The 18,453-nt window shown below is 40.9% G+C and overlaps 1 protein-coding gene across 3 annotated transcripts in view; it reads left to right on the top strand.

Annotated features, from left to right (window-relative positions):
* fhod3b (formin homology 2 domain containing 3b) overlaps positions 1-18,453 on the top strand; it is a 127,515-nt gene that overhangs the window by 102,153 nt on the left and 6,909 nt on the right. For 2 of the 3 annotated variants that reach the window (XM_017471241.3, XM_047155798.2), the window contains exons 11-24: positions 1,057-1,128; positions 1,297-1,704; positions 2,883-2,954; positions 3,787-3,906; positions 4,033-4,167; positions 5,409-5,459; positions 7,114-7,298; positions 9,193-9,684; positions 9,801-10,681; positions 12,051-12,209; positions 13,889-14,071; positions 14,213-14,332; positions 14,937-15,098; positions 17,915-18,105. In XM_017471241.3, coding sequence (XP_017326730.1) covers positions 1,057-1,128; positions 1,297-1,704; positions 2,883-2,954; positions 3,787-3,906; positions 4,033-4,167; positions 5,409-5,459; positions 7,114-7,298; positions 9,193-9,684; positions 9,801-10,681; positions 12,051-12,209; positions 13,889-14,071; positions 14,213-14,332; positions 14,937-15,098; positions 17,915-18,105 — 3,231 coding nt within the window. The remainder of the gene's footprint in view (positions 1-1,056; positions 1,129-1,296; positions 1,705-2,882; positions 2,955-3,786; positions 3,907-4,032; positions 4,168-5,408; positions 5,460-7,113; positions 7,299-9,192; positions 9,685-9,800; positions 10,682-12,050; positions 12,210-13,888; positions 14,072-14,212; positions 14,333-14,936; positions 15,099-17,914; positions 18,106-18,453) is intronic. The other variant, XM_017471270.3, reaches the window with a different exon arrangement.

Raw genomic sequence — 18,453 nt, 5'->3', positions numbered from 1 at the left:
TCAATCAAGTGCAGCTGCTTAAAGAGAAAGTAGGATTTTGCCGTTGAAATCCATGAACTAGATACTATCAGTAAATTAGAGTGAAATGACTGTTACTAAATGTACTATTTTTGACACTTTTTTAGGACTGGCATAAGATTGCAACTCATTTATGAAATTCTTTCCGCATGCCACGACTTTGCAAAACCTTCAAAGTCAGATGTACATTAGCTAAAGGTATTAGTTTAATAGAGCTGAAGCGCTTCGATTTGTTGATGGCGTCATATGCTCTGTATCTGCTGTATTGTGCAATGCAATGTGGGAAATATTAGCCATGTCTTGCTAACGTCCACCACATGCCATGTAGACAGGACTCCACCCCCTCATTTTAGTCCTTCATCCAAACATCTCTCCAAAGTTCTTCCCTCCAAAGTCATGTTGTTTTTGTCTAGCTAACTCTGAGTCTCTCATATCTCTCCAGTGCTGATGTTCACTCTAGTCTTCCCACTTGCTTGATCCCAATTCTGAAAGCTGTTGTAGTGTAAGCCAATGACAATTGTGATGGGGGAACCAAAATCCAGAATTTCAGCTTCCTAGACCATATATTAATACCTCCACTGTAATCCTAGGCATATCTACTACTCCATCAAGCCAGTGCTTTACTTCCTGTTATGCATTCGTGTGCTGCCTTTGCATGTGCAAGATGATTGAAAGGCAGGGAGGACCAGCTCCTTGCAGAGAAGGTTCCACATATGACTGTGAGGTTCCTGAGAATCTATGCTTCTATGAGAAGCACACTTTAGTGGAAATGATACCAGCGGCATTAAGTGGTATTGTGAATATTTTAAAGCAACCAATAGTGTTTTAACACGTTTGCATACTTCCAAACTAACTAAATGTTGTGTCTCTCTTGTTTGTGCCACTGTTTCCTTTGTTGTGTCTGCTGTCAGTGCATTTTGTAATGTCTGCTGTCATGTTATCTATGTGCAACATTTCTTCTCTTCCCCCTGTCCTACTCTTCTTTTTTCCCTTCTTTCATACCTCCATCCGTCCCTCAATTCCTCCTTTTCACTACAGAGAGGAGGTGGAGGAGGAGGAGGTAGATGAGGAACCACAGAAAGCAGAACTCTCTGTTCAGGGATCTGCCAGGTACTCAGAGTTCTCAGAGTTCAGTGCTCTAGAAATGGCAGCTAGAATGTAGAATTGTGCTCCTGTGCTGTTAGGCTCATTAACATCCAGTGATTGCCCTAACACATTTTATCATGGTGCCACATCCTTTTGCCCAACCCTCTGCTGAGCTGTTCTGTCATCTTATAGCTGGATGGCGCCAACTGTAGCGAAAGAGGAGGCTTCTAGCTTGTGTTTGCCCTTTAAATGCATGGTCAACCTCATCCCCAGCACTGCTGATTCAGAGGCACGGCAGAGTGCCAGGGGCTGTTCTGGGACCAAGGTCATCCTTAAACCGCCAGTGTCCTCACCTCCTGTAACTCCAGATTGTGGCCCCTGTGGTCTGTCTTCTTGGGCATCCGTCAGGTCTCTGGGGGCTGTGCCCTCCCGGGGTTCATCCGTCACCTCCTCTGCCTCCACATCACCCAGTGAGGAACATCAAATTCCCCTTCCTCTCCCCTCGTCCCCCCTTCTCTCCACTTGCCCGTCAGACTCGGAGGAGGTGCCTTTGGGGACCCCGCAAGGCCAGAGGGGCCGAGACGCAGAAAAGCGCTCCAGGTAGTGCGGATACGTGTACCAAACCCTCACCGCTCACAGTATAAATCTCCTTAGATTCTCTCAGATATGATAGACCTGCATGTTTGTACCAGACATCAGTATGTTATTTAGACGTACATGCAGTAATTACTCATTTGTAGTCATGATTCAAGTAACAAATGCACAAATGACCAATTTGCAGCTATACCTCAGACTAGTGCCAAAACGTTCTGGCCTATAGGTATCCATCAGAGCAGAATTTCCACAGAATTTCCAGACCTGTGACTTAGATCTTTGGTTGTCTTGTGAAAGGCGAGGGTTTTTCTTCTGTCACTGAGCGCATCATCAACTTTTTCAGTTTCTGCTTTAAGACATCACTGGCAAGCTTCCTTTGGTCTTCCCTACCCGTGTAAAGTGCATATTCATTATATTGTTGTAATTGAAAATGAGATGTTATCACACATCCACACACATTTGTTATCACACACACATAAACACAGTCTGTATTTAGTCTAATGCAAATGCACAAAAGGTTTTAAACCCAAATCTCACTGTTCCATGATGTAAAACAGGATGCTCTCAGATGGATCCTAACCTTTACTGACATTTACAACTCCTCTGCCTTTTATTGTTGTATTGTACAACTCTCAAGCTGGGACGAGCTATAAATGAAACAAAATACAAAAGGAAATTAGCTTGATGGTGTCTACAAGACCTACATGCATCTGACAATGAGAATGCTTTGTGGGATGGCTTCAGCATGTTTTCCCCATTAAGTCCATGTATACAGTGCCAAATGAAGTGAATCAAGGTTACAGAAGCTCTCGTGTGCTGGAAACCTTTATAAAACGGTTAATTACTATGTTTTAATGCCACTCTGTCATGCTTATTTATTCCACAAAGGTCAATGATAAAATAATACCTTGTAGCCTAGACATATTAATTTGCTAATGTTAGATGAATTAGAGTTAGACCATTTTTCAAATAACGTTCACTTTTTCATTATGTAAACTTTGATTCACTTTACAGTCGCTCACCTTCCTCTTGCTTCTGTGCTCCTTTCCCTCCATCGCGCCCCCTATAAAAGACCCGAGTTCCTTCTCCTCTGGTTTTATACAACAGTAAACCTTTGACTAATACATCTTTATTGCATGTAATTTAACCTGACCTTTTCTTCTCGTGTTCTGTTCTCTGCATAGTCTTTCGGATATTAGATACTTACACACACCCTGTTCAACATTTGCTTCCAGAGCCACTTCTAGTGTTGGCAGGTAAGCGCTCTCACAATGGTCAAACAACAGATGGATAGGGTTATGTATAGAATGTATATTAAAAAATATATATTTTTAAAAAAATATGTAGCATCTTGCACTTTCTATGGGGAACCCATCTAAGTAAAACCCTATAACAGAGGGAGTCTCATTTACAAAGCGAGAACTAAGACGTTTACTAAACGTTTACTAAACGTTTAAGAGCTCTGAGAATAAGAAGAATAGGTTCATCTTACCAGGACAAAACATGTTCATTATTGACATTATGATAATGAAATCATCTGATTTCTCTTGCTGCCACTGCAATGAAGTAAACTCTACACTGCTTAAAATCTTGTGCTTTTATGATATTGCATATAGCTAATGAAGACTTTTTCCAGGTACAAGACTTTCAGACTACGTCGTTCAGTGTGGTAGTTTTCCTTTGTTTTTCATCAGCTTGCTGTTCCTGGGCCTTCTTATTTTGTATTCTTTGCAAGGTTCTGTATTGAGAATTTGTGTTGTAGTAAAGCTTCAAAGGGCTATGGCCTGGGCAACCGAATTCCTATCTTGGAAGGAGATTTAAGTGTGATAGCAGGACTTCCGTGTGTGCTTTGGGATGTGAGACGTGACAAGTTTTTGTTGGAACTTGAAGTTGTAGGAATGTTTTTAGTGTATCTACAAAATAAAGGCAAATAATGAAACTTATCTTGTGTGCCATTTGATTATCCTTTGCCACATTTTTTTGTTGACTGTCAGCCACTCTAAACATGAACACAATTAGTCAGCTGCTGATTGACATTGGCCTGAATGATGATAGAAAGTGCTTTATTTCTCCATCTTCATTCACCAGACAAAATGGCTATGCTGGCACATATCCTGGCAGGTCATTAAGTGCATCCAGTGCCCCTTCTACCCCCTTCAACCGCTTCGTCTCTACAGGAGGGTCACCTACCGACAGCAAACCTGACAGGTAATCTGCTTTCTCTTTGATTTTAACTTTATATTTTTAACACTTTAAAGGCAAGAACTTTCGATCTGCATAAAACTTTCACTTGTCATGTTTCTGTTTGAATCTGATGTCTCTGCCATGTTGCAGGCTGGCTCTGGGAGGTTTACTGGCCTCATCATACAGGCAGCACCAGGAGTCTCTGTCTGCAGAGCGGGAGCGGAGGCGCCTTGAGAGAGAAGAGAGGTTGCACAGGATCGAACGGGAGGAGAGAACTCGTTTCAGGTTTGTACCCTTTCCCAATTTGTTCATAGGATGACTAGAAAGGGGTTTCGGTGCAATTGATACAGGACCAAGACTTAAATTTAGATACTTTACAAGGTCATTCTGCCAAGGTCTCTTTTACACCAATACTTGCTCCTAGAAATATTCATGCCAGCAGTCAAGGGCAGAGTTCTGTCTTATCAGAAACTCCCAGAGTTGTTTTCCAAACTCTTCCAGGCATCTCATCTTGTTATGGTCATTACTGAATCATTGTGAAGAACTAGGGTTCCTAGCTATGACATGGCCAGTCGGACAATCCATATATGGCTCTTCCTGTGTCTCAGCTCCTTCAGTCAGCGTTTTAGTGTATACAAATCCTGATCAGAAACATCTATATGATTTATAGGATGGGGCACGGTGGCTTAGTGGTTAGCACGTTTGCCTCGCACCTTCGGGTTCAATTCCTGAATCCGCCATGTGTGCGCAGAGTTTGCATGTTTTCCCCTGCTCCGGGGGTTTCCTCCGGGTAATCTGGTTTCCTCCCCCATTCAAAATAAAAAACATGCTTTGTAGGCTGATTGGCATTTCCAATTTGTCCGTAGTGTGTGCGATTGTGCCCTGCGATGGGTTGGCACCCCATCCAGGGTGTCCCCTGCCTCGTACCGCGAGCCCCCGGGATAGGTTCCAGGCTCCCCACAACCCTGAGTAGGATAAGCAGTACGGAAAATGGATGAATGGATGGATTTATAGGATGCCAGAAACCACATCCGATGTGTTTATCAGATGTGCAATTAAAATAAGGTTTAATCTCAAATGGTAAATTTGCTAGTTATTTTTTGTTTTGTTGCTTAAAGTACCTTAGCATTCATTCCAAAGATTTTAACAACAAATATTTTAACCATTGGCTAACCAGCAGGCCAAATTTTATTTTTGTCTAGAAGAATATGTAATAAATATTTAATAAAAATTTCAACGTCATGCCTGAATTGATTAGAATTTTTTTTTTTACCATTTACAAATATTTACCTTTTATACTTGAATACTTGAGTATATTTAAATGTACATACTTTTTGTCTTTCACTCAAATACATATTTAGCCACATATTTCTTCTTTTAATAGAGTAAGCATAATAGCCCTACCATTACTTAAAGACAGTTTCTCTGAACTTTTTCCACTGCTGATGTCTCCTAAAAAATGTATGCAAAATTTGCATACTCTTGTAGCTCTCTGCAAATGTTTGTTCATGGTCTCTTTGTTTCAGTCGTGACTATGTGCAGAGGAGAGAAGAGGCCATACATGCTCGTGAAGAGAGGTACAGAACATCCTCTGAGCCATCCTTGTCATCTTTTGTTATTTTCCCTTTATTAACATTGACTGGAGAAGTGATTGCTGTCCAAACCCACTACACTACAAAGTTTTGTTCTGTTATGTTAACTGTCTTTAGACATGGGCTCACTCTCGATAAGGTCAATCCTACAAATATTCACACTGGAATATGAAGAGAGGCATATCTGTTATGTTAGATCTTATTGAACATGTTATGGCTGCAAGCAGGTTTTTTAAACCCTTAAACTCCTAGGTGTACACTAGATGATCGAAAGGTCTCACTGTACTAAAGTGCTTAAGCTAAACTTGATAGTAAGGAAATGTTTTGTGGGAAAAAAACACATAGGTACACTCACTGATCAACTTAGGAACGCCTTTACACCTACTGATTCATGCAATTATCTAATCAGCCAGTCATGGGCAGCAGTGCTGCAATACATAAAATCATGCAGATAGGGCCAGCAGCTTCGGGTAATTTTCACATCATGAGGAAAAAATGTGATTTCAGTGATTTTGATCGTGGCAGGATTGTTGGTGCCAGATGGGCTGGTTTGAGTATTTCTATGACTGCTGATGTTCTGGGATTTTCACACACAACAGTCTCTAGAGAAAAAGCCAGACTGGTTTGAGCAGACAGAAAGGCTACAGTAACTCAGATAAACACTCTGTACAATTGTGGTGAGCAGAAAAGCATCTCAAAATGCACAACACGTTGAACCTTGAGGCGGACAACCTGGTGAATCTTGATTTCTGCTGAGGCACACAGATGGTAGGGTCAGAATTTGGCACCAAAAGCATGAATCCATGGACCCAACCTGCCTTGTATCAACAGTCCAGGCTGGTGGAGGTGGTGTATTGGTGTGGGGAATGTTTTCATTGTACACTTTGGGCCTGTTAATACCGATTTATAATTGCTTGAATGCCACAGAATATTTGAGTATTGTTGCTGACCATGTGCATCATTTCATGGCCACAATTTACTATCTTCTAATGGCTACTTCCAGCATGATAATGCACCATGTCACAAAGTAAAAGTCGTCTCAAACTGGTTTCATGAACATGACAATGAGTTCAATGTTCTTCAGTGGTCTTCCCAGTCACTGGATCTGAATCTAATAGAACAGCTTTGGGATGAGGTAGAACGGGAGATTCACCGGATGAAAGTGCACCTGAAAAATCTGCAGGAAGTGCGTGATGTAATCATGTCAACATGGACCATAACCTCAAAGGAATGTTTCCTCCATTTTGTGGAATCCATGCCACAAGGAATTGAGGCTGTTTTGAGAGCAAAAGCAGGCCCTACCCAGTATTAGTATAGTGTTCCTAATAAACTGCTCAGTGAGTGTATATCTAATGCTAGCATTTAAATGTAACTAATCTATAACAGGTGATTGAAAAGGTGGGAAGATGTTTTAATGGATTCACTTTTTATAAAAAACCGCACAGTCAATTATAAACAAGAAGATCCAAATTCATTCCTCTACATTTGGTTTGACTGTGTTTTGCATTGTTCAAACATTTTAAGTACCTTAAATAAAGCTAACATAGCTAGGGCAACCATGCAAACAGGGTCTCATTACCAGTTAAGGTCTAAGCGATGGAGCTGTTTGATTAACATACACTCTTGTTTCTGGCTTTAGGTATAAACAAGTGGAGCGTCTGGCAGCGGAGGAGTACGAGAGGGAGCATGTGGCATCCTCGCCAAGAGGTCGCACAGAAATCACACTCAATCTGAGTCCACGCACCTCCTGCAATGCACGCTGTCCAATCCCATCCTCCACTGAGTCTCAGGAGAATAAACGTCCTCATACCCACACTGCACAAGGTGAGAATGCATGTATTTTTGTATACGGTCTACTAATCCCAACAATAGCACTGTTTTCTGGGTGGAAATATAGTATTATTCTGTCCCCTGTCAATCAGAATAGTACTGACTAATTATGGATGCCCAGTGATTTTGTCTGAGAAGATGGCAGGGAACTGGTAAGTGGGTGGGAATTGGCAGTGACTAAATTACAGAAAATTCAAATCCAGATAAATGCCACAGTCAGGTTGTGACTTTTTCACCCTTTCATACATAGTGGTTATTACAGTGGACAGTTATTCAAAAGCCATTTTCTGGCTATTGCAAGGATTTCACTAGAATAACTGCATAACAGCCACTATTACTGGACACGAATTCTTCGATTGAACACACGCAGTCCACTGGAGTGGACACTTCAATAACTTCTTGGAAAATGTATGTAAAAGTAAAATGTTGTATGCCTTTTTTTATGCCTAAAGAAGAGTAAAAAACAGAGAGAAAAAAAATCCTTGATCAGGATTTCATAATTCATGCATGAAAGGGTTAAAAATCCATGTGCCGTTTCTTAACTTGTTAGTAGATTGTTCAAAGGATGACTGTAGAAGCTGTTACAATGGATTCATTGTAGTTGAGACGAGACTTGCAAACCTTGTACAGTACACATCAGAGCAATCTGCTGAAATTCCATAAAACAACCTTAAATCATTTTATGCGCCATTGCATCCGTGCTTGGGATGATCAATCATGCCTAGACCTGGCCTCTATCAACCATCTCAACTGGATCCATGTCCATATGTGAGTCACACTGTGTGTGGAGTTAACACTTGGCTTGAGTTTCACAAATTTCAGATAAGAATCAGTTGGGCTGGTCCTTGTGAGCCGCTATTGCCTTTAGCCTACATTAGCTGCCAGACTGGATGACAAAGCAGTCTATAATAAAGAAGAGTGGTATTGAACCATACAGGAATGAAAGACAAAATCAAGGACATTTAGGTTCTGAATTGGTGTAAGACGAAGTTCTAGGCTTTAAAGCCATGTAGAGCAAAGCTCCTGGTCAGACAGGGCCATGCATGTGTAATGGGATAGTGGTGCATTCCAGCCAAGAATCCATTCATCCTGAACCCACCGCTTCATCCTTGTCTATCCGCAGAGGCTCAGGCTGGCGGAAGATAGTGAGTGCTCTGAATGGTAAAAACTGAGTACCGTAATTAAAGAAAATCTTATTATTTCAAGTGCAGACATGCAGTACCCTGAATGTCTCGTACAGCTCATGTGCCAATCTCATTAGTTTGCAGAAATGACTGAGGCATTTTTCAGTGCGCCTTCAAATGGAGAGAGAAAGAAATTGGCTCTGACAGCACATGTACCAATATGGCTTGTCTTGACTATGACTAATGCTGTATGGTTATTGTACGCGTGCATTTGCCCAGACACATATGGCCTGAAGGTTGTGAGACGTTCTACATCTGCCCAGTTTTGTCATCCCTTGTGCTTCTGTGGGATTGTTTTTCATTTATTTATTTGCTTTTCCAAATAAGGAGCTGGAAATGTAGTAAGGGTGCGAGGCTTACGGTAATAGATGATGCAGGAATGGGCTGTGGAGAAATGAAGGCATGCAGGGTACAAGCACGCTATGAAGAACCCATGCAGAGCAAACATGCAGCAAAAAACCACCATGACCCAAGTACCTTGCAGGTGTAATAACAATAAAGGTCTATGTTGATCATCCTGGCAACCAAAAAACAAACACCGAATGTTGGCTCATATTTTTGCTGCCGATTGCTGCAGACAAGCAGGATGGGATTCCTTGAGTTTACAAGGCTTCAAAGTCATAAATATTGAGATATTTATTTGAGATATAAAATGCCGCTCTTTTTAAAAACATTGTGTGTGTTTGTTTGTTTTTAATCTTCAGAAGCTGAGCCAGACCCAAGCCATGTGGAGTCCCCCTCCATGTCTGGCCGACAGTGGTCCTCAGAGACAGAGGACGAGCAGAGGCCTGTGGATGAGAAGGACATAACGGTGTCTGTGCTACATACAGAGCCAGTCAACTCGGACGAAACAGGGGAATGGACTTTAAGAAAAGATGAGCATGAAAGAGAAGTACAGGAGGTCGAGAAAGGTGAAGATGTGAAAGTGAAGGCGAAAGAGAGCGAAAAGTTGTGCACAGAGGCAGTGATGGCAAATGAGGCAGGGACTGAATTAGAGACAGAAGTGGAAGAGGAGTGTGAGAAAGAGCAGATAGGGGAAAGAGACACGGAGGATAGCACAGCCCTCAGCGAGAAAGAGAGGCAGAATGAGGAACTGAATGAGAAGGACAACTGTTCGGCTTCCAGCATCTCGTCAGCCAGCAGTACTCTGGAGAGAGAAGAGCGAGAAGAGAAGCTCGTGTGCGATAATGACTCAGGTAAGAAAACAGACAATGACGTTTACAAGTACTTAAGTTGATGGGCAATTTTTAAATCATCGTTAGATACTGTATCTTAGTACGCCTCCAAATATTTTTCTCTCTCTTTCCATCAGGCCAGTGGGCAGAATGCATTAAGGCAGCAGATATTAGCGAACAATGTGGCAAAGTCCTCAATAACAAGCGCTTCATGCTGGACATGCTTTACGCACAAAATAAGAAGCCTGATGAGGAGGAGGAGAACGAGAAAGAGAAAGAAGGCCCAGGAGGCCAGGACTCATCAGTAAACAGCCTCGCCACTCGCATCTCAACTCTGGAGGCCCGGCAGCAGGCATGTGAGGACAATGTGAAGAAAATGGAAGTGCAGCACCTGGACAACCAAGGCAATGTGCGAATAGTGGCCGAAAAATTCGGTGACTTGGTGAAGGGGCTGGTCTCACCTCACGAGGCTGAGCATGCTGGGAAGGAGAAGGCACCTTCACCCACACCACCTAAAAAGGAGTCGGATCACATCTGGGACCAGCTGATGGCCACACCTCGAGAACTCCGCATCAAAGAGATGGACTTTACTGACCTTTTGGAGGACGATGATATAGACATTTTGGATGTTGGAAACATAAAGTCAGGTGACCACATGACGCCTCCTCCACCACCCCCATGTATACCAAACCTCCCGCCCCCACCTCCCCTTTTCGGTTGCCCACCCCCTCCCCCTGTGCCATGTGGGATGTTACCTCCTCCACCACCTTCCATGGCGTCAATGGCTCCCTCGCATATCGGTTCTCCTCAGCATAGTCAAGGAGAGCCACCACTCTTTCAGAAGAAGAAGAAGACCATCAGACTCTTCTGGAACGAAGTGAGACCTACAGACTGGCAATACAGCAGTGACAAGCGCTGCAAGGAATCACTGTGGTCCAAATTGGACCCAGTAAAGTTGGACACAGCCAAGTTGGAACTCCTCTTTGAGACCAAGTCCAAAGAACTTCCTGTTACAAAGGTAAACAAAAAAAAAAAAGTATTTCTTCTAACATATTTTTCCTTGCACTCAGTAATGAATTTCTCTTTATTAGTCTTGGGCAACAGAAATAGATCATAGTGTATTTGTTGTAGTTGTATATCAAAATTAATTCTTTGCCACAACCTAGCAAGACAATTCTGTCATTCTTTAGCAAAGACATTTTGCAGGAGACATTTCAGGTCTCCTTAGACAAACACATGATGTGGATTACGGCACGTCTCATTTGCCTCCGTGTCACCATAGTCCGTTCCCTATCGGACAAGTGCATGAGATTTGAAGCAGACCGAGGAAATCTCAGTCTGCCTAATGCAAGACTGGTTTGATTAGCTCTGATGGATGTCCTGCATTATCATAAGGCTCCATCAGATCTGCCACTGTAAATGTAACCAATCTGTAGTTCTGAGAATGCCTTACACTGATGTTTCAACATTTTCACTGTAATCTGTATAGGCCTTTGAGATGGTATTTGCTTTACTGGAAACTTCACCGTCATCACATGTCTATTCATTTGATTTACGTGCGCACTAATCCACGATACAATGAAAGGCTTTCCAATCTGACGATTCCTTTTTTCAAATCTATATCGTAACACTGATATCAGGAGGTGCTGGACAGAATGTTTTCTGGTATCATTTTAGGGTATTCAGTTATGATGTATGTTTTTCTGAGTGCGTCTTTGCTGGTCAGGGGTTCTCCCCTCGCCTAGCTGAAAGCAGCTGCTTCTCATTTCTGGCCCATTCCTAACTCCCTCTTTTCCTCTCTGTTCCTTCTCTTTCCTCCCTTTGTTTGGCAATGAACGCGAACCGTCTTGCCTCTCACTAGTCCAGAAATATTCTCCATCAAAGTCCCAAAATAGCCCTCAGGTGCTTGCATGTTTTCTAACCAGGTTGCACTTAGCATAGATCCCACTGGCATTCATATCTTGGAAAGCCTTGTTTTTCTTAATCGCCCACATTAAAGAAATTCCGTTCCAATTCATTTTAAGGTAGTCTTCAGAAAGCATTTTTTTTTAAATCTCGAGTTGGGGACGGTAGATGGATATCACAACAGTTAGCCGACGAGCGAGCGAGCAGTCGTGCAAACTCATAATGAGAACCAAGTGAAGTATTAGACCAGATGGGTGACTGTTGCCCTGACATATGTTTTTGATGGTGACAGTTTAACTCTGTTATGCTCCAAAATAGAATACATTTTACCATAATAGCAACCCAAGGTGGGCATCACAAAGTGCTCGCTGCGATCCTCACCACACAACACTGGACAAAAAACAAGGTGGAAAATGAAAAGAAACCATCTAATGCAAGCCTGAATGTATGAGTTTTTAAGCTGAATGTTTTGCTGACTTTAGAAAACAGCAGCGGATGGGAAACGGCAGGAGATTATTGTTCTTGACTCCAAAAGAAGCAACGCCATCAATATCGGCCTCACAGTTCTTCCACCACCCCGCACCATCAAAACAGCCATCCTCAACTTTGACGAGTATGCTCTGAATAAAGAGGGTATTGAGGTAACTTCAGTTCACTTTAATACCATTTTACACTTCACATTATATCAACAACAAAAACACACCATTTTAAAACTGAACATGTGTCTCACATGCACTTATTATTACATTTTTACAAATGTGTTTCTCAGGCATTCGGATTTTCTCTCTCTCTCTCTCAGGCATTATATCATTCAGTCGTAAAAGCCTGCAACATAAAAGCATATTTCTGTATTTCCAGCGATTGATGGCTCTCTGTAACTTTGCTCGTAATATTGACTTTTGCTGAGTTGGCATTACCTCGACGGCAAGAACTGCTGTTTAAAATAACCCGTTACTATTGGTTTAAAAACATCTAGATTTCCTCTGGATTTTTACTTAAAAAAGTATCATTTTAGTCGAGCAAATAGAGCCTGTTCAATCAGATTATTTGTAGTAATTAAATAATGCATCAGTGAATAAATGCTAAAATGACACCACAGTATGAACATGAGCAAAATCCTAATGTATGCATATGGATAATGAAGCTCATTCTTCCCTTGTTATGAGGGGGAAAAAAACTATTTTGAACAAGATCTCACACAGACACACTGATGACTTGACTCATGTACATGCAATTATGCAAAAGAAGTAAAACTACCAGAGCGCTGTAGCCAGATGAAATCATTCTATTCATTGAAATGACGACTGTTATTTATGTATTGATGATTTTCTCCAGATGTTGTTATTTATCAGTCTGTTAGGGATTCATTAGGGGAATTATGAACTAGTTCTGTAACTCCATAAATCCATGACACTGAACAGTGATTCACACACTTCCCTCAGGTCCAGTCTCTCTTACCGAATCACTCTCATTTGAGCACCTAACTGCATTCAGAAGTGTATGTCTCTAGATCTGTGTGCACACAGAAATCTGATCTTTTCCGTTCAGATTTAAGCCACTTTTCGTAATGTTGTCCTAGATTAAATCAATCTTATCAAATATCTGATCATTCAAGCATAATGCAATCATTCAAATCAGATTTCCCCCTTTTTTTTATTTTACATCATGCATTTCTGTGCATGCACATATTGCTTTCATCATCATGCAGCACTGGCAGTGTGTCTTCAGCAGGACAAAAATAAAAGGGAGCAGTGAGTGGAGAGACGGTATTTGGGAAATTGAGTCAATCCAGTCATAATTGGAGTCGTGTTCGAAATAAATGGGGGGAAACACTGATGGTTTGTTTGATCGTTTTATCCATTTTGGATTGTCTCATGAGTATGGGTTTTTGTTGTTGTGTATGTCATATAGTACATTATGCGCATTATACAGTGATTCATTTATTCATTCGTCTTCTGTAACTGCTAAATCCTGATCAGTGGATCCGGAGCTAATCCCAGTGTCCCAACAATGGGTGTGAGGCAGGAATACACTCTGGTTGGGACTCTAGTCCATTACAAAGCACCATTCAGACATATTCATACACCCATTTACACTTAGGTACAATTTAGCGTAGTCAAGTATTACTTGAGGTAGAAGGAAAATGAATAATCCAGAGGAAACATAATTGATATAATTGATTTCTAGTGGTTGTTTCAGTGCAGAGGCCAGGGTTACACTAGTGACTAACTATGACTAATGTATGTGAGTCACAAATGCAAATGTAAATCATCATGATATGAGTAAAAAATGACAAAATTGCGCTCTTTCTCCTGTCTAGAAAATCTTGACTATGATTCCCACAGAAGAGGAGAAGCAGAAGATTCAGGAAGCACAGCTGGCAAACCCAGACATCCCTCTGGGCAGTGCTGAACAGTTCCTTCTCACACTCTCCTCCATCAGTGAGCTCTCTGCTCGCCTGCACCTCTGGGCTTTCAAGATGGACTATGATGTGTTAGAGAAGGTCAGGACATTCCAGAAGATTCACAGGCTTTACTCTCTATCCACAGCTGTTAGAGCACACGGCACACATAAACTGCATTTGTTTAAACAGTAGTCATGTTTAGATCGTGTGTAAATTAGTCTCCGTCTGTCTCGAATTCAGGAAGTAGCAGAGCCCTTACAGGACCTGAAGGAGGGCATGAGTCAGCTGGAGAAGAACAAGACACTGTGCTTTATTCTGTCCACACTACTCGCTATCGGCAATTTCCTTAATGGAACAAATGTGAGTTATGGCTGTGCTCACGGCCTTTTCACCTCCTCTCTTCTCTTTTCTCTTTGAGGACTGGGGAAAAAAACTAAAGAGGTAATAAAGGATTGAAAGCACATTTACAGTAAACCATTTTGCGTGGGCAAGAGAACAAAGCAAGTCATATTCGTGTCATATCATTTGGGATATTTCCCGTTTTTATTTCGGCTGGGTCTTCAGCACTAAAAGGCTGACCCAGGTGCAGGCCAGTCACTTCCTGTACTTTACCACATTTGATTGAGGTTCAGTTATTTCCATGCCAATGAAGCACTCATGTGAACATGCATACGAGCAAACTACTGACCCGCCTTGCTTTTCAAAGCATTCTGTATTATTGCTTAATGGAACTGATGGTAATCTACTCAGCTGTAGCAAAATAATGTCTGTAAATAGTGGAAATGGCCTATGATTAGAAACCATTTCATAGAAATCATTTACTGGATGAGATCCAGAGTGACCCGTTTGTTCAAGGTGGATGTATTTATAGCGTCAATTTAGTTTGTTACAGGAAAGTGCCACTGATATGGTCCATTTTAATATCTTGTGCTTGTGTGTGTTTGTGTGTGCTTGTGTGTTCAAGGCGAAGGGCTTCGAGCTGAGTTACCTGGAGAAGGTTCCAGAAGTGAAAGACACTGTGCATAAGCAGTCTCTGCTTCACCACGTCTGCTCCATCGTAGTGGACAAGTTTCCAGAAAGTTCCGACCTGTACTCAGAGATCGGTGCAATTACACGCTCTGCTAAGGTACTGCACCAAATCAGAATCGTTATGCTTATAGAGCAGTTCAGACATGACATGTTGAGGATATTTACAAGGAGATACTGTGTCTTGCGTAAGTATTCAAGCCCCTTGAACTTTCTCATGCTTTCTAGCGATACAACCTGGGACTGAAAATGCTCTTAATTGGGATCGTTACCATTTCATTTACATAATATGTCTTACATTTGAAGGTCCAAAGTATCTTCTTATTGTGGCACAAAAGTTAATAAAACAAAAAAGCAGGTATCTGATGGTGGCATAAGTATTCACCCCCTGGATCAAAACAAATGTTTAATTGCAATTACAGCTTTCTCCATCAGCTTTGCACATGTGGATACTGATATTATTCCACATTTTGTGTAATTATAAAGCACCACAGTGATTATGAATTTAGCTGTTTTTTTTAAAAATGAGAATATAAAAAGCAAAATTTCTGCAAGTTAAAATGTACTTTTTCTTCCATATGTATGTTACATTGGTGCTTGAAAGTTTGTTTGTTTGTTAGAATTTTGTATATATCTGCATAAATATGACCTAAAACATCATCAGATTTTCTCACAAGTTCTAAAAGTCGATGAAGAGAACCCAATGAAACAAATGAGACAAAAATATTATACTTGGTTGTTTATTTATTGAGGAAAATGATCCATTATTACATATCTGTGAGTGGCAAAAGTATGTGAACCTCTAGGATTGACACTTAATTTGAAGGTGAAATTAGAGTTAGGTGTTTTCATTCAATAGGATGATGATCAGGTACGAATGAGCGCCCTGTTTTATTTAAAGACACAACACTTGTTTTTGGAAGTGTATCATAGCATGAACAAAGGCGATTTCAGAAAAAGTGTTGTTGATGCTTATCAGACTGGAAAAGGTTACAAAACCATCTCTAAAGAGTTTGGACTCCACCAATCTACAGTCAGATAGATTGTGTACAAATGGAAGAAATTCAAGACCATTGTTATCCTCACCAGGAGTGGAGACCAACAAAGATCACTCCAAGAGCAAGACGTGTAATAGTCCACGAGGTCACAAAGGAATCCAGGGTAACTTCTAAGCAACTGAAGGCCTCTCTCACACATTGGCTAATGTCCACCATGAGGAGAACAATGAACATCAATGGTGTGCATAGCAGGATTGCAAGGAGAAAGCCACTGCTCTCCAAAAAGAACATTACTGCCCATCAGTTTGTTAAAGATCATGTGGACAAGCCAGAAGGCTATTGTTTTGTGGATGGTTGAGATCAAAATAAAACTGTTTGGTTTAAGTGAGAAGTGTTATGTTTGGAGAAAGGAAAACACTCCAGCATAAGAACTGTGTCCCATCTGTGAAACATGGTGGTGGTAGTATCATGGTTTTGCTGCATCTGGGCCAGGACAACTTGCCATCATTGATGGAACAATGAATTCTGGATTATAGCAGCGAAGTCTAAAGGAAAATATCATGGCATCTGTTCATGAACTGAATCTCAAGAAAGTGGGTCATGCAGAAAGAAAACGACCCTAAGCACAGAAATTTTTCTACCAAACAATGTTTAAAGAAGAATAAAGTTAATGTTTTGGAATGGGCCATTCAAAGTCCTGAACTTAATCCAATAAAAATGTTGTGGAAAGACCTGAAGCAAGCAGTTCACGTGAGAAACCCACTAATATCCCAGAGATCAATTCAATTCCATTTTATTTGTATAGCGCTTTTAACAATGGACATTGTCTCAAAGCAGCTTTACAGACTTGAAGCTGTTCTGTACTAAGGAATGGGCTAAAATTCCTCCAAGCCGATGTGCAGGACTGATCAACAGTTACCGGAAATGTTTAGTTGCAGTTATTGCTGCACAAGTTGGTCACACCAGTTACTGAAAACAAAGGTTCACATACTGTTGCCACTCACAGATATGTAATATTGAATAATCTTCCTCAATAAATAAATGACCAAGTACAATATTTTTGTCTCATTTGTTTAATTGGGTTCTCTTCATCTATTTTTAGGACTTGTGTGAAAATTTTATGATGTTGTAGGTCATATTTATGCAGAAATAGAAAAAAAAATACTAAAGGGTTCACAAACTTTCAAGTATATATATATATATATATATATATATATATATATATATATATATATATATATATATATATATATATATATATATATATAAAACAATTAGAAACACTCTTATTTCTAACACATCTATAGCCATTTGTAAAGTTATCAACACCTTGGTGTTTCTTCTTTGGTCTGATGAACTTCCTGTTTGCATCTTTCCATACCCATCTGCAACTTGAAATCGATGGTGCTGTTACTACTCAGGATTATTATTAACAAGAGCAGCGTTGACTTGCTCTTGTTAGAGAAGGAGTGTGGCACAGCTGTACACAGATTTGTGTTCTTCTTCTAACACAACAATTTCAACACTTGAGGGATTTAGTAATTAGCTGATGAACTGAATTCATTGTCAGTGAGGTCTAAACTCTGTAGTGCTCTGGCCTTTATGGAATGGAGCTTTACATCCCCTGGATTAGCATTTGTGTTAAACACAACAAAGTTGTGGAAGTGTCCCTCATTACCCAAATTTACTTTATCATAATGACTATGATGTTATTCACAATACAACACAACCTCAAACGGACTCCGCGGTAGCATACAAGTTAACACAGCTAGTCACGCCTGTACATGTGTATTAGTGTACAGCAGAGAGGTGGCTATGGCATGTAGGAAAGCATCTCATTTGGGTTTTTTTTTTTTAAATGTTAAGACACTGAGTTGCAACTGAATTTATAAGAGTACATCTGCTTTGCTTTCCTTAGGTGGACTTTGACCAGCTGCAGGACAATCTGGCCCAGATGGAGCGGCGCTGCAAAGCTTCCTGGGACCACCTGAAGGTCATTGCCAAGCATGAGATGAAGCCGGCACTAAAGCAGCGCATGTCTGACTTCCTGAAGGACTGCGCTGAGAGGATCATCATTCTCACCATCGTCCATAGGCGCATCATCAACAGGTAAACGACTCAAGTTTGAGTTTTTTAAACTCTTGTCAAGTGGCCACTTGCAGCACAAAGGAGAGGACAGTCTATAGAGGACAGAATGCATGTGCCCTTGTAGTTGAAACAATCTCCTCGACAAATTAAAGCTTCATGGGAACTCGTTCTCTAACCAGGAAGGTCAGAAATCATTTAGAAAGAAGTAAAAATGTTCTGGTGTTAAAGTAAGACCAAAAATACTACGGATCGAAATCTGTTGTCTTCAGAAATTTCCTTTCTGCACTACTGCACGTTCCCTAATGCATAAACACGTTTCAAGCTTTGCCCTGCTGTAATGCAGCTAACAATCTTTAAAATATTTGTTAG

This window comes from Ictalurus punctatus, chromosome 1 (genome assembly GCF_001660625.3).
Source record: "Ictalurus punctatus breed USDA103 chromosome 1, Coco_2.0, whole genome shotgun sequence".
Classification (NCBI taxonomy): domain Eukaryota; kingdom Metazoa; phylum Chordata; class Actinopteri; order Siluriformes; family Ictaluridae; genus Ictalurus; species Ictalurus punctatus.
Note: the sequence above shows the minus strand (reverse complement) of the source record. Positions and strands in the feature narration are given on the sequence as shown.